Source organism: Anguilla rostrata, chromosome 2 (assembly GCF_018555375.3).
Source record: "Anguilla rostrata isolate EN2019 chromosome 2, ASM1855537v3, whole genome shotgun sequence".
Taxonomy (NCBI): domain Eukaryota; kingdom Metazoa; phylum Chordata; class Actinopteri; order Anguilliformes; family Anguillidae; genus Anguilla; species Anguilla rostrata.
Window position 1 is genome coordinate 20,424,961 of NC_057934.1, and position 12,375 is coordinate 20,437,335.

The 12,375-nt window shown below is 42.9% G+C and overlaps 1 protein-coding gene across 16 annotated transcripts in view; it reads right to left on the bottom strand.

Moving 5' to 3' along the window:
- nrxn1a (neurexin 1a) overlaps window positions 1-12,375 on the bottom strand; it is a 252,478-nt gene that overhangs the window by 129,852 nt on the left and 110,251 nt on the right. For all 16 annotated transcript variants that reach the window (XM_064321125.1, XM_064321124.1, XM_064321134.1 and 13 more), the window contains one exon: window positions 4,681-5,064. In XM_064321125.1, coding sequence (XP_064177195.1) covers window positions 4,681-5,064 — 384 coding nt within the window. The remainder of the gene's footprint in view (window positions 1-4,680; window positions 5,065-12,375) is intronic.

A 12,375-nucleotide genomic window follows, 5' to 3' on the forward strand; every position in this document is an offset into this window, starting at 1 on the left:
CTTGAAGGACAGTTTGTGTGCAGCTTGAGCACGCTGACAGCGGCCACCTAATTGAACTGAATTCACGGGTCGCTGGTGAGCGATGAGTCACACTCGAGTTCAGCTGAATGAAACCCAACTCTCTGTCCGACACTATGGCCAAATATGCTCCACGTCCTGGAACAATGCTTTAACAGGGGCTTTAACTCAGCAGCCTCTAAGATCGAGAATTTACCATTCTCTGAGTGAGAACAATTCCGCTTCTCTTAGTGAGAGCACTTACATTTCTCTGAGTGAGAACATTTCAGCTTTTCAGATTGAATACAATTTAGTTTTATCGAAGTACAAGCAATTCAGTTTACAAGTAAGAGAATTTCTGTTTCTATTATTAAAAGTGAGCTACCTTCTCAGAGTGAGAGCTTGCAGGTTCTCTGTGTTAGAGTACTCAGGAGCTCGGAATGAGTGACAGTATATCAGCTTCTCTGTCTTATCCACCCGTCTGCTTCTCTGTGTTCTTTTTTTTCTTCTTTTCTTATGATAGGCAGTGAAATACCACATCAGGGTGTATTTTTTTCTGTGTCAGGGAAATGTGATTAGTAGGCATATGGACATAGGCTCAACTTTAGTTTTAATATTGGGGGGAAGAAAAGCAAGCCCCCTGGAATAATATACATATAGTATATGACGCATTTTAAGACAAAGCGCTTAAATTGATCTTTCTGTGCAAGAGCATGCTGATTGTGACATTAATACTAACAATAAGACAACTACTTCATGTCCTCTAGTGTTTTTATATTTCTTGAACGTCTTTGTGTTTGTTGATACAAAAAACTATCTGTTCTGTTATTTGACTTTGTTTGGAATGAGTGGTTTGTCTGTTGTCATTGATGTTAGTATCAGTATATCCCAATCACATCAGGATAACCCATTCTTTATAATATAAAATTATTTTTCTCATTTTCATGCTATATTATTGGGGGGGTTAGCCTGTAACCTTGTCTATGGGATACTGACCCAGAGGGATCAGTATTTCATCTTATCTGACATCTGAAATGTGTGTGCGGGCGTGGGTTTTGATGTTCCTTTATTGAAACACTGAATTTTCCACAACTACCTTAAAACATAACCCAGCCCCTTATTTACAAACCCACAACTCAGCCCCCCACAACCCCAAAAAACAAATACAACAAAAAAGTAACCCAATACAATGCCAAACCACCACAGAGAAAGAGAGAGAGAGAGAGAGAGAGAGAGAGAGAGAGAGCAAAAAGTTGATTCCCATATAAAAGAAACCCAAGGTGTAATTTTCCTTGGAAGCATGGGCAGTAAGCCTATGTAGGGGACAACGAGACAGAGAGACTGAATACAGAGAGTGAAAAGCCTTGCTGTGTGTGAAGTTGAACAAGGTTGTACTTTCATTCTGGCTCTACTTCAAAATGCTCATCATCGCCTGCAGTGGACGGCAGTTGGCTCTAAATGAAGCTCTTGTTACTGTGCTTCAGGAGGTTCAAACGCACACGGCGGAGGGCAAAGAGCGTTGTGCTTTGGTGGTGAGTGGTGAAATGGTGGGCGGGCTGTGTTAGAGTGTAGTATTTCAGTCCCTGCTGACACACAAAGTGCACAGTGTTTACATTTTTGGAGCCTCCTGGTCGTGTAAGGACGTGTAGCCTGCATCAAAGCCATGGGCAGAGTGGTGCCAGCTCATTTATTTCCTGGTTTATAAGGAAAAGCATCATGGGAACCTCCCTCCCCTCTCCAGCAGACCATGTGCCACTCCTCCGTGTAGAAAATATGTGAAATATCCTTATTGTTCTGTTAGCCCTACAGTCAGTGCACAGCAGCGTTAAGGCTCATTATCTTTCTCCAGTGCAATGTAAACAGTTGTTCTGAAAAATGATAATTTGCATCTTTCAAAGCGTTTAGCATCCATGCCAACAATCACTTCAATCACAACATAGCTCTGCAACATCGTGCCAAGCGAGGCCAATCACGGCTCATGTTTTCAACAGAGCTCGCTTTACCATGAGTCAAAATGACAGATCATGAGCTTGCATATTTAACAGTCTTACAACCAACTAGAGATCACAGATCCAAGCACAGCTAGACTCACGTAGACTTCATCAGAGCTCTTCAACTTCTCATTTGTTAACTGGACATGATGTTGGTCCTGACATACCTTCACAGTATGTCAGCAACAGGGTTATGGATTCATGCAATGTTTTATTGCTTTGATACGTGGATTCCAGCTAACAAAACATTATACAATGTATGTAGAAATGGTATAACATTGTTATAACATGGTATAACATTGACAATTGTGAAAACATTTTGTGTTCTCTGGATGGCAACCAATATTATTTGAACAATACGCACACATTTCTAATGGCTTAATTGCCCAGATGATTTCTTCTGTTTTCTGGGCAGTTCCCGCAATACGCGTGTGATTAATTGCGTGTGTGATTAATTGTGCTGTGAGTAGTTGTGTTTGTGATTAATTATGACAGGGCTTAATTGTGTTTCCTAAAGGAGGATGCGGCTTGTGTTCTGCCAGGACGGGCACGCCCCGGACGAGGTGCGGTGCGCCGTGCGTCTCCGCTTCTGTCAGCTCCAGCCAAATTTCCACCGGGGAGGTCACGGAGGCTAATCCTGGCCTGAGCAGTAGAAAATGGCTTGCGTTCTCTCTCTGTCCATCCTAATGCCTGGGCGCATGTGAGCACGCTCCAGTCCCTCCAGCTCCACATGGTGAGAATGGAGCGAATAATCCTGCACGCCTTCCTCATTATCTGCCTGCATTTTTATCTGCGACCGGTAGAGCCTGTTGTGAAACGGCAGTTGGCAGCATGGTTGGATGTGGGACCAGCACCTCTGCGGTTTTCTCAGCCAACAGCGGTGAAAAGCCTTTAGGGTGAATGTTTCTGAATCCTCCTTTTTTTTTTGTTTTTTTGTTGCGTGTGGACATAGGGCTACATCTTCAGTGATTTTTTAAAATGCTACCAAGTCATCTATCTCCCTCTCTGCCTCCTTCTCTCACATCTCTCTCTCTCTCTCTCTCTCTCTCTCTCTCTTTCTCTCACACATGCACACACACACATACACAAGCACACATACTGTATAAGCTCACTTAAACACCCTCTCTCCCTTATTCTGTTACATACCCTCACTGTACTCTGGATTCAATGAATGTTTGTCCTTCATTTTGACTTGTTAATAAATTAAAATGTTACTTTTTTCAGTGCAAACACAATTTTCTTTGTCATTAATTTTTATGATCAGTGAAGCCAATGTTACACTGAAAGTCAAATACCCTCTCTTAAACATTCTTTCAGGTTCTTTTGTTAGTTTTTCTCAGTCTCCCAATTCCCAGTCTCCCCCTCTTCAATCTACCTTTCTCTCTCTCTTTCTCTGACACACTCGTCTTTGTGTCAAATGAACTTTAAGTTTATTTAAGGGCAAATCCAATTCAACCAAACATTACTCAGACACAATCAAAACATGGTCATTACAATATCTGGCGCTATCAATTTGCAGGCAAGCGTGTGACTTACCAGCAGTACATGTATGATTCTTCCAAAAAATAATCAACAAATATTTCATATAATTTCCAACTTGAAAAAAGATTCAGGACTGTGTTTTAATATTTCAAAGATGTAATTTTTTTTAAAATGCTTATTTTCATTTGTTCATTCATTCAGTCATTCACATATACGTTCATTCATATCAAACTGTGGTATCATACTAATGCTGTGCTGTGGAGATATAAGCATTGAGCTGGATTCAGCAAGATAGGAACTATTAGCACAAAAACGTAGGTAGGCCTATGTTTACAACTGTCTGACCAAATACAACTCATGGGTCCATCACTCTAATTGTATCATTTTCATTGGCTAGAACCTCTGATATCCTCAGCACTAAGGATGAGAAAAGCAAACTTTATGTTTGTTTTGCTCTACTTTTTGTGATATGAATTCCAGGATGATTCATTCATAAAGGTTTGTTTTTTGTTTGATTTGATCTCTTTTGGTTTTTGACAAACCCAAAAGCTGTTCTGAAAACTTGCTGTTGAAGCTTGTTTTGGAAGTTTGTGGTGGAAGCTAGTTGTGGAAGTTTATTTCAGACATTTGTTGTGGAAGTTTTTTCTGGATGCTGTGATCCCACCTTCATGTGGTAGATCCTGTCTGGGGATGACTCCCAAAGGGAAATTAATTTACACTGGACTGACTGATAGACCTTCTCTGTAGTGTAAATTTGTTTAGTTTGGAACCTCCTACTTTTTTCGTAAGTGTGAAACTGCCTTGCAGTGAGCCTAATCTGTTTTAATACTCTACTGTTACATATAAATAACAAGACCAGGTTAAAACCTAGTATATGGCTGGACATAACACACGTGATCCGGGCGACCAATGGTGTAACTTCATAACTCAGCCGACCAATGGGGTAACTTCATCACTCACTCAGCCAGTCACTCACAGACATTCGCGTTTGTAGGGCTGGCCCCGCAGTTGCGGTCCAGCCAAAAATGGTGACGTGATATTTCCCTGAAGCAATGTACTTAGTCATATTGAAATAAATTAATATCATTCAGCTACCAAGCACAGCCTGGCACCGCACTGGACCTCCAATCGAAGCCCAGAACCACACCAAATCACCGATCGTGGCCCAGAACCACGCTGGGCCACAAATCGGGATCGCCGCGTGACCCACCTCTCTCACAGGAGCGTCCCAGGTACCCGGTGCCGGAGCAGTCGCAGACGTAGCGGTTCCAGCCCTCCCGGCACACGCCGGTGTTCTGGCAGGGGTTGCTGAGGCACTGTTTGGGCGGCTCCTTGGAGCAGGACGGCTTGACCCCCGTGGCCTTCTGGGCCTCGGCCAGGCGGCGCACGTCCTTGCTCTGGCCATCGACGAACAGGTCGCGCACGCAGCCCACGTAGCCGTAGTTGAGCAGCGCCGTCCACACCTCCGTGGGGAACACCAGCCCCGCCTTGTCCTCTGGCAGACCCCCCAGGTACAGGTTGTCGTCCAGGTCCAGGATCTCGCTGTCGCCCGGTGCCGTGTACGCGGTTCGGACTGTGTTGATGGAGATGGTACCTGAGGGACACAGTGAGTGAAACTAGTCAGGCGCCTTTAAAATCTTTCCTCAATATAATCGACCACTTCAACAGGGATTACTGTGGATCCAGACAAGGACATTTAGGTGGGGTCCCAGGATCTCATGTGAGGCAGATCACATGATTGGAGCATGGAACCGTGCCTTTCCTGGGACCCAGAACAGGGTTATGGGGTATATGTTCTGAGCAGATTCTTTCCCTCTATGTACACTCAAAACGACAGAATGAGAGCAATTCATTTTTTGCGCACACATTTATGCGGCAGTTGTGTATGGTCTCTATGAGTATGCCCACAGTGCACTTTACAGTAAGTGTGGCTGGCTCCACTGAGGTACGTGTGGGAACACGCACACACACACACACACACACACACAGCAAACATACCTGGGTAAATAATGCAATTGAAATTCTTTAGCTCTTTAGATACCACTCCTGAATAACTACCAAGGAAACAAGCCACTAACCAAAATGTCCAATAGCATGAAAGTTTTCTTCATTTGGAAAATTGCTGAAAATAGGTGTGTCTTTGAAAATTGTCAGCCATTTGCAAAAAAAATTAGTATTTGAAGTAAAGCACTTGACCCACTTCTGATAAACATAGAGAGACCAAAAATGCGTTCCCCAAGGGACTGGATCTCCACTGCGACCACGCGCCGCAGTCGAAGCGCACACACGAGCACGAAACAAGGGTGGCCCGCTTCTGTCATACCGACAGGCTGTGGGAAAGAGGCTGTTTGTTTTAAAACAAAGAAGAAGTAGATGAAAATGAAGAAGAAGAAGAAGAAGAAACAGAGGAAGTTGAAGAAGAAGAAAAAGTAGAAGTAGGATGAGTATGAATCACCAAATGAGGTAGACACAAATGAGCACGTTTTTACGCGGCTCTTGTCGGCCGAAGCATTGGCGTTAGAAGGCGTGGGCGGCGAGCAGAAAAGGCTCGGAGAATGACGCACCGTTCCCCTGTCCGTCGCTCAGCGGACGGCGAGGGCCCCATCTGTCGCGGCGAAGCCGAGACGGTCGGGATCCCACGCGCCGCCAATGAGCGGCGAGCCTCTCTGTTTTTCAAATTAATTTATCTTTTCCCATCTGCGAGTCCCGGCCCACCCCCCGATTCGAAAGGACACAGAGGGAGAATCGAGTCAAAGCGTACCGCCGAATCTCTGAGCTCTTAATGGGCCGTGACTGGACGCTCCCCGCCCGCGCGGGGGAGATTGGCGGTGGCGGGCGGCGGTGGGGATGAAGCGGGGACGGGGGGTGGTCTGGCATCACACCGGGCAGTTTCCCTGCTGAGTGATTACGAGCAGCTTTGCCTCGTAACGCGCGCGCGCCGCGTCTCTTATGCCCGCTCCACTGATGCGAGCCAGCCTCTCCCGCGTCACTGGCTGCCAAGCCACAGCCTACTGGGGCATCACTTCATCAACAGCATTCAGGGCAATCAGGAGCGGGTTTACAGTACCTGCACACATACACGCACACACATGCAGGCACGCACACGCAGACATCTGCGCCATGTTCTTTCTGTGATGGAGATAAAATGGAGCATAAGTCAAAGCTGGATTTAGTGATGGGGCTCCTTCAAAGCTTCACGCCTCACATTGTGTTAAATTGCTGAATACGGTGACCCCAGAAAACTAGCTCCAATATCCCCATTCTCTTCACTCACAGGGATAGTGGAGCTAGTTTTCACACACATAAGCACACACATACACTCTCTCACACACACACACGCACACACACACACGCATGCACACACACATACGCACACACCCTAGACACACATGTGCATTTGCTGAGTGTTACACAAACGCCAAAGCATGTGCACACACGTACACATGCCTGCGGATAAAAAATTCCAGAACACCGCATTCTGCATGACTCGCTCTCTCTTTTGATGTAGCAATCACTTTCCAATAACGTGAGCCTGATAAATTATTCAACCCGCCAGACCATCCCAAAGTCAAGCTGCTGGGGGCCGAAGATGTTCCCATCTGGAGAGGAAACATTGAGCTCTGTCACATACTGCGCCACCAAATTGCCAACATGCAGCCAGTGCTTACTGAGGGGATATTATATTATTGCTTCTTGGCTTGGAAGGTACCATTGTACAGGGCAAACCACAAAAGCCAACTAATACAGCTGGACAATTCCACTGTACACAGAATTAATGACAGCTGCAATTTGGACTTGAACTTGCAAGCTTCTGGTTTAAAAAAGCATCTGTGTCACAGGCTACCAGTAGATAGCAGCAATGCTGTTACCTGGCAACTTCTGGAAAAAAATCAAAACCTCTTCTTTCAATGAATCCTGTTTCAAAGAAATACTATGTTCAAGGTAGATCCATAAGTTCACACTTATGCTTATTGGCAAGTTGCTCAGGTTAAGTTGCTTAAATGTAAATGGTGTGCAGAATATTGTAAACAGAATATTGGGAAAAACAGATGCATGTGCTACTGGAAGCCACACACCAGATTCCACAATGCATTATTTTTTAATCTTTATTTAGTATTAGAATATTGGTCATTATTGTACTCTCAATCCAGTATTCAAGGAAAGAAGGTAGGAGATTGAAGGACCAAAGTTCAAGTCCATCATGAGTTGGACGGATGAAAGTGGCAAAGTTTTAAGCCCCCTTTGCCCTTTTAGCTGTAAGACCTGTGGCCCCAGAGGCACTAGGGGGGTTATTACGGTTCTGCACAAACTAGCTCAGGGACTGACCCAGAATCCCTATGTAGATTTGTGAGCACAAATAACAGTCACATTTGCCCTTACATTACAGCAGCGCATTGCTTACTGCAAGACACATATCCTGAGCTTCCCGAAGGCCACTTCCTTGACCTTACTGTTTGGATGTGCATGTGCACACGACGCACTGCACGAATCAAAGATGTCCCAACTCTAAATGCTCAAATATTAGCTTAGCGGCTAGTTCTGTTCTTGGATATGCTCATAGACTGAGCTCACAATTTTGCAGACTCAAGAGTAAAATTATATCCCCAGATCCCTTTCTTCGTGCGTCGTACCCGTGCACCGGTTAAAAAAAGAGAAGAGGGGGCTTTGTCTTAAGGGTGCTGACAGCAGTGGCTGAGTCGTGTCCATGCTCAAGGACAGAAACAAAGGAATGTGCTGAACAGAGCGCGAGCAGAAATCTGCGGCAATTTGGGGGGAACAAAGGAGCAGGTCATCACCAGGCGCTATCATCATGTCAATGAAATGCTTTTGGGTTCCGCTATGTAATATACTGTAGATATACATTCACCAGATGCTCAGCTCTCTGTGCTTAACGTTAAAATTTTGCCTCCCCTCCCGCTGATGCCAAAGCATTCCAATGTGAACCGTCTTTTGAAATGTAATTAAAGGGTGGGACTAAGTGCAAAACAATGGATGTTCGGAAGTACGGCAAACTCTTGTTACCGACCAAAACCTCCCACAGTTAAGACAAAGGGAAGACAGAAGGAATCCAGGAGCTGACCATCTGGGTAGTTTATACAATCTGTGGTGGTAAAATACACTTAGGGCTTGATTTAAAAAGACCTTTAGCATGTGCAAAACCAATAATATGACAGCCATGGTATTTATTTTGCACCAATCATTGGTTGTGTTATTAGATTTGTGTGCAAAAATGTTTTGTACACAATGCAGGTTTTAGTAAATCAGGCCCTTAGGCTGCTTTCTGATTCTCTGAATGTGTTCCTCGTTTCTTCTTGCCACCTTTATTTGATTCCCTCTGAACACTCCAAAGGAAAAAAAGTGAGGAGAAGAGACAAGGAAATGAGAACAGAAAAAGTGTTCTTAAGAATATGGACATCCTCATTCACTCCAGTATCATTTTGTGGTTTCACATCCCTCGAGTGAAACCCAGCACATATGCACCTGATTTCAGTTATAAATATCACTTTGTAACAAATCCATTATATAAATTATTGTATATTATTTTAAATGTGGTGTATCAAATTAGATCTTTTTCAAAGCTTCATTTAATTAGCATTGTTTGGCTTTAACTTACTTACTTGATATTGTCTTCCTGTCCTCACATTTATTTTTGTGTTATTGCAATTTACATTACAAAATGTATTTTTCCTGTATTATTTGCCTCCTTAGTTATACTTATGCAAAAACCATTCTGTTACACTTGCAATTACTTATCTGAAGAAAAGCATTGTGGGTCTTGCATGTATAGGCTGAATCACTTCTGCAAAGGATACATCATTGTATCCATCCCTAAAGGAGTGAATGTTTCCTGTTTTTGTCTATTAATCAATTTGAATGTTCATTGCCATGGCAGCCAGTTAGCCCCTTTTGAGTCAAAAGGAAGGAAGAGAATGCATTTATTCAAATATTCAAGTATTCAAATTTAGCCTTAAGAGAAGATTCACAGTCTTTAATTCAGCCCCTAGAAACAAGACCCCCTCTGTCTCATAAAAGAGAATTTACAGCATGATTGCAGTTAACACTATATTAATATATGCTAATGGTATTATAATTATTGTACAGGCATTTTAAAGCTAATGTAGCATTTGTGTAATTATCAGCATGCAATTAATTATTGAAACGGAGCTGCAGTTAATAGAATTTAAGAATCAACCTATGGGATTAATAGGTTGGCACTCTGATATCATACTGTACATCCTATTACAGTTAACTGGCTCCTCAGCAGGAGGTCAAAAGGTAAAACTATGTGACAAGACTTGCCAATATAGCTGTTCCTGTCCTAAATCCCTGGATTATCCATCTATTCAAGCCCTTTTTCGGGAACATATGGATTTTGTACATTTTTAATTTATGTGCTGGATGTAAGGACACATGTTTCATGCATTTTAAATCTGTGCATTTAAATCTATGTGATGCATAAAAAATACATTATCGCATGCCGCATTTGAAAAGCACACTTCCTACTGCTAATTCCCATAATGCATCTGTGCGTAAGCTCAGCAATCCAAGCCATGCTCAACGGAAGCACATGCCTAAGGTCTTTTTCTCCCAGGAAATCTTGAAAGCTTTAAAATGTCCAAAGTTTCTTAATGCCCTGCGAAATAGACTTTTCCACTGCGAGGCCTCTTCACAATAAATTTGTTTGGAATGTTTTCATGTGATATGGGAAGATAAATTGTTTAACACCTTATTTCAGTGTACCTGAAACTTCTGATGGTCTAAACCTGTGACTGAGGCTAGTAGCACACCTGCTGGTGATTGAATTAACTTGTCTAGAGGAGCAGAAGGCAGGACATTTTGTAAGTAAGGCTGAAGCATGTTCTGTGAAAAAACATGCAAGGTCTCTGTTGTATTTTTTAATTTTTAAAAAAATATATGCCTTTTTGTAAATCTCAGATGGTTTTAAATTATTCCGTATGGAAAAGTAGTGGTCAGCTTTGTCACATCCATTTGTAATAGCTTAATTTTCACCTACATATTATATATTGAAATTACAGAATTTATTTTCTCTGTGAAACAGGCATTGTGGAGGACCAAAGGTTTCTTTCACTAAGCTACACAATTCTGTACAGGGCTGCCAAGTATCTCATCATCATAAGTCACTGTTATGCGTATATATAGGCCCTAACAATCTATCATTAAATATTGAGTTGAATATTGAAGTGCTTTTGTGGTAGGTCTCCGTGTTCGACAGCTTCGCTGGGGAAATACATAATTCCCACAGTATGGATGAGCATTTCTCTTTTCTCACTAGTGACCCTTGTAGGGCAGTTAGTCACCTGCAGTCTGCTTGCTCAAGCTGCACACATTGGGTCAGAAGTACTAAGCCTTTTGAAACTAGTCAAAAGGCAGCCTGAAGCATGCTCAAATTGCATTGATAATAAAATAATAAACAGTGCCACTGTGTGTTTACTTCTAAACTTTTAGATTTGGTACATGAAGCCTACATTGCAAGGTCTGCAATTTAAACGTTACCATAGCTACAGGAGAAGGACTGAGCATCATCAAAACTGTTGACAGGTGACAGGGGATCAAGCATTTGGTTACAATAACTGACTTCAGGCTGCATTGTAGTTATCATACAAAACTTCAGAAAAATCATGGAATGTACTAAAAATGTGGAATTTCCAAAAAAAGACAAAAATCATGGAAATCAATAATACCTGTGACTTCTGTGACAAACACCCAGCCATAGAAATAATTACACTTTTGGAAGAAATAAAGAATGGCCTAGAACCTCCCACACAATCTTCCAATTCCATCCCGGCAATAGGCACATCCCTTGCAAAGTTCCACTTTCTCACATCTGGATTCATTCAATCGACAATTGCTGCCACAGCTAGAATATGACAGTCCACATTTTAGGCAGTCCAATGCCGTCCGCTTATTAGGATGTCCAGTGCTGATTGCATAATTAGCTGTAGCCTTAGTAAATAAGTTGTTCATTTCAGGTTATTTTCATTTCATACATACTGCCAATGCACCAACATACCCTCATCTGCCCGCAATTTGCACTGTGAGTTTTACATACATAGATCTGACCCAAAGTGTCTTCCTCCTACTCATATCTGTGGACTGCGAAAACGAGCGGCGGCTAACAACATGTTTCGAAAAACAGCATATGCATGTCTGCGCTCCCTACAATGTGCGCCCTGCAATAAACAGTGAAGGCTGCAGGGACGAAGGCTTGAGAATCCAATGAGGTAAAATCTTTAAAAAAAAACATCATTAGTCCAGCCATTTCATAGCTGAACAGGCACATGTTAAGGCCTGGATGCATACCACATTATTCAAATACTTCATTTTTCTTTCAAACCTGGTGTAATTAATTGGTTGGTGAGACAGTTAATATCTCCTTGCAGTGTGTGGGTATGACTGCGTAACTTGTGTGCTTCTGTCTCGGTGGAAGAGAAATTGAAAGAGAGAGAGAGGGAGGGAGGGAGAGAGAGAGTGAGAGAGAGAGAACCTTTTCACCTCTGGTTTTGGATAGACTGGACACGATGTCCAAGGTGCCCATGTTCATTTCTAGGAGGAAGTAGGGTGGCTTGAATGGGGGGCTGAAATGTCATTAAGCCACAGAACTGCAGAGCTTTTTGTAATAAATACTCCGGTCCTGAGGGACACAGACTCCAGTTTCCTTGGCAACCCAGGAAGAACATACAGAAGAAAGAGACAGGGGAAAAGAAGGAGTGAGAGAGAGTGAGAAAAAGAGAGTGGGAGATGAGAAACGACAAATATATTCAAATATTTTGTCCAAAGAAGATAGGAGGTAGCGAGAGTGGGAGTGTGAGAATCGAGACAGGAAAGGCAAGAGGCGAGGGAGAAAAACAGGAATGTTCAGACAAAGAAGAGAGGCAGACGTGAG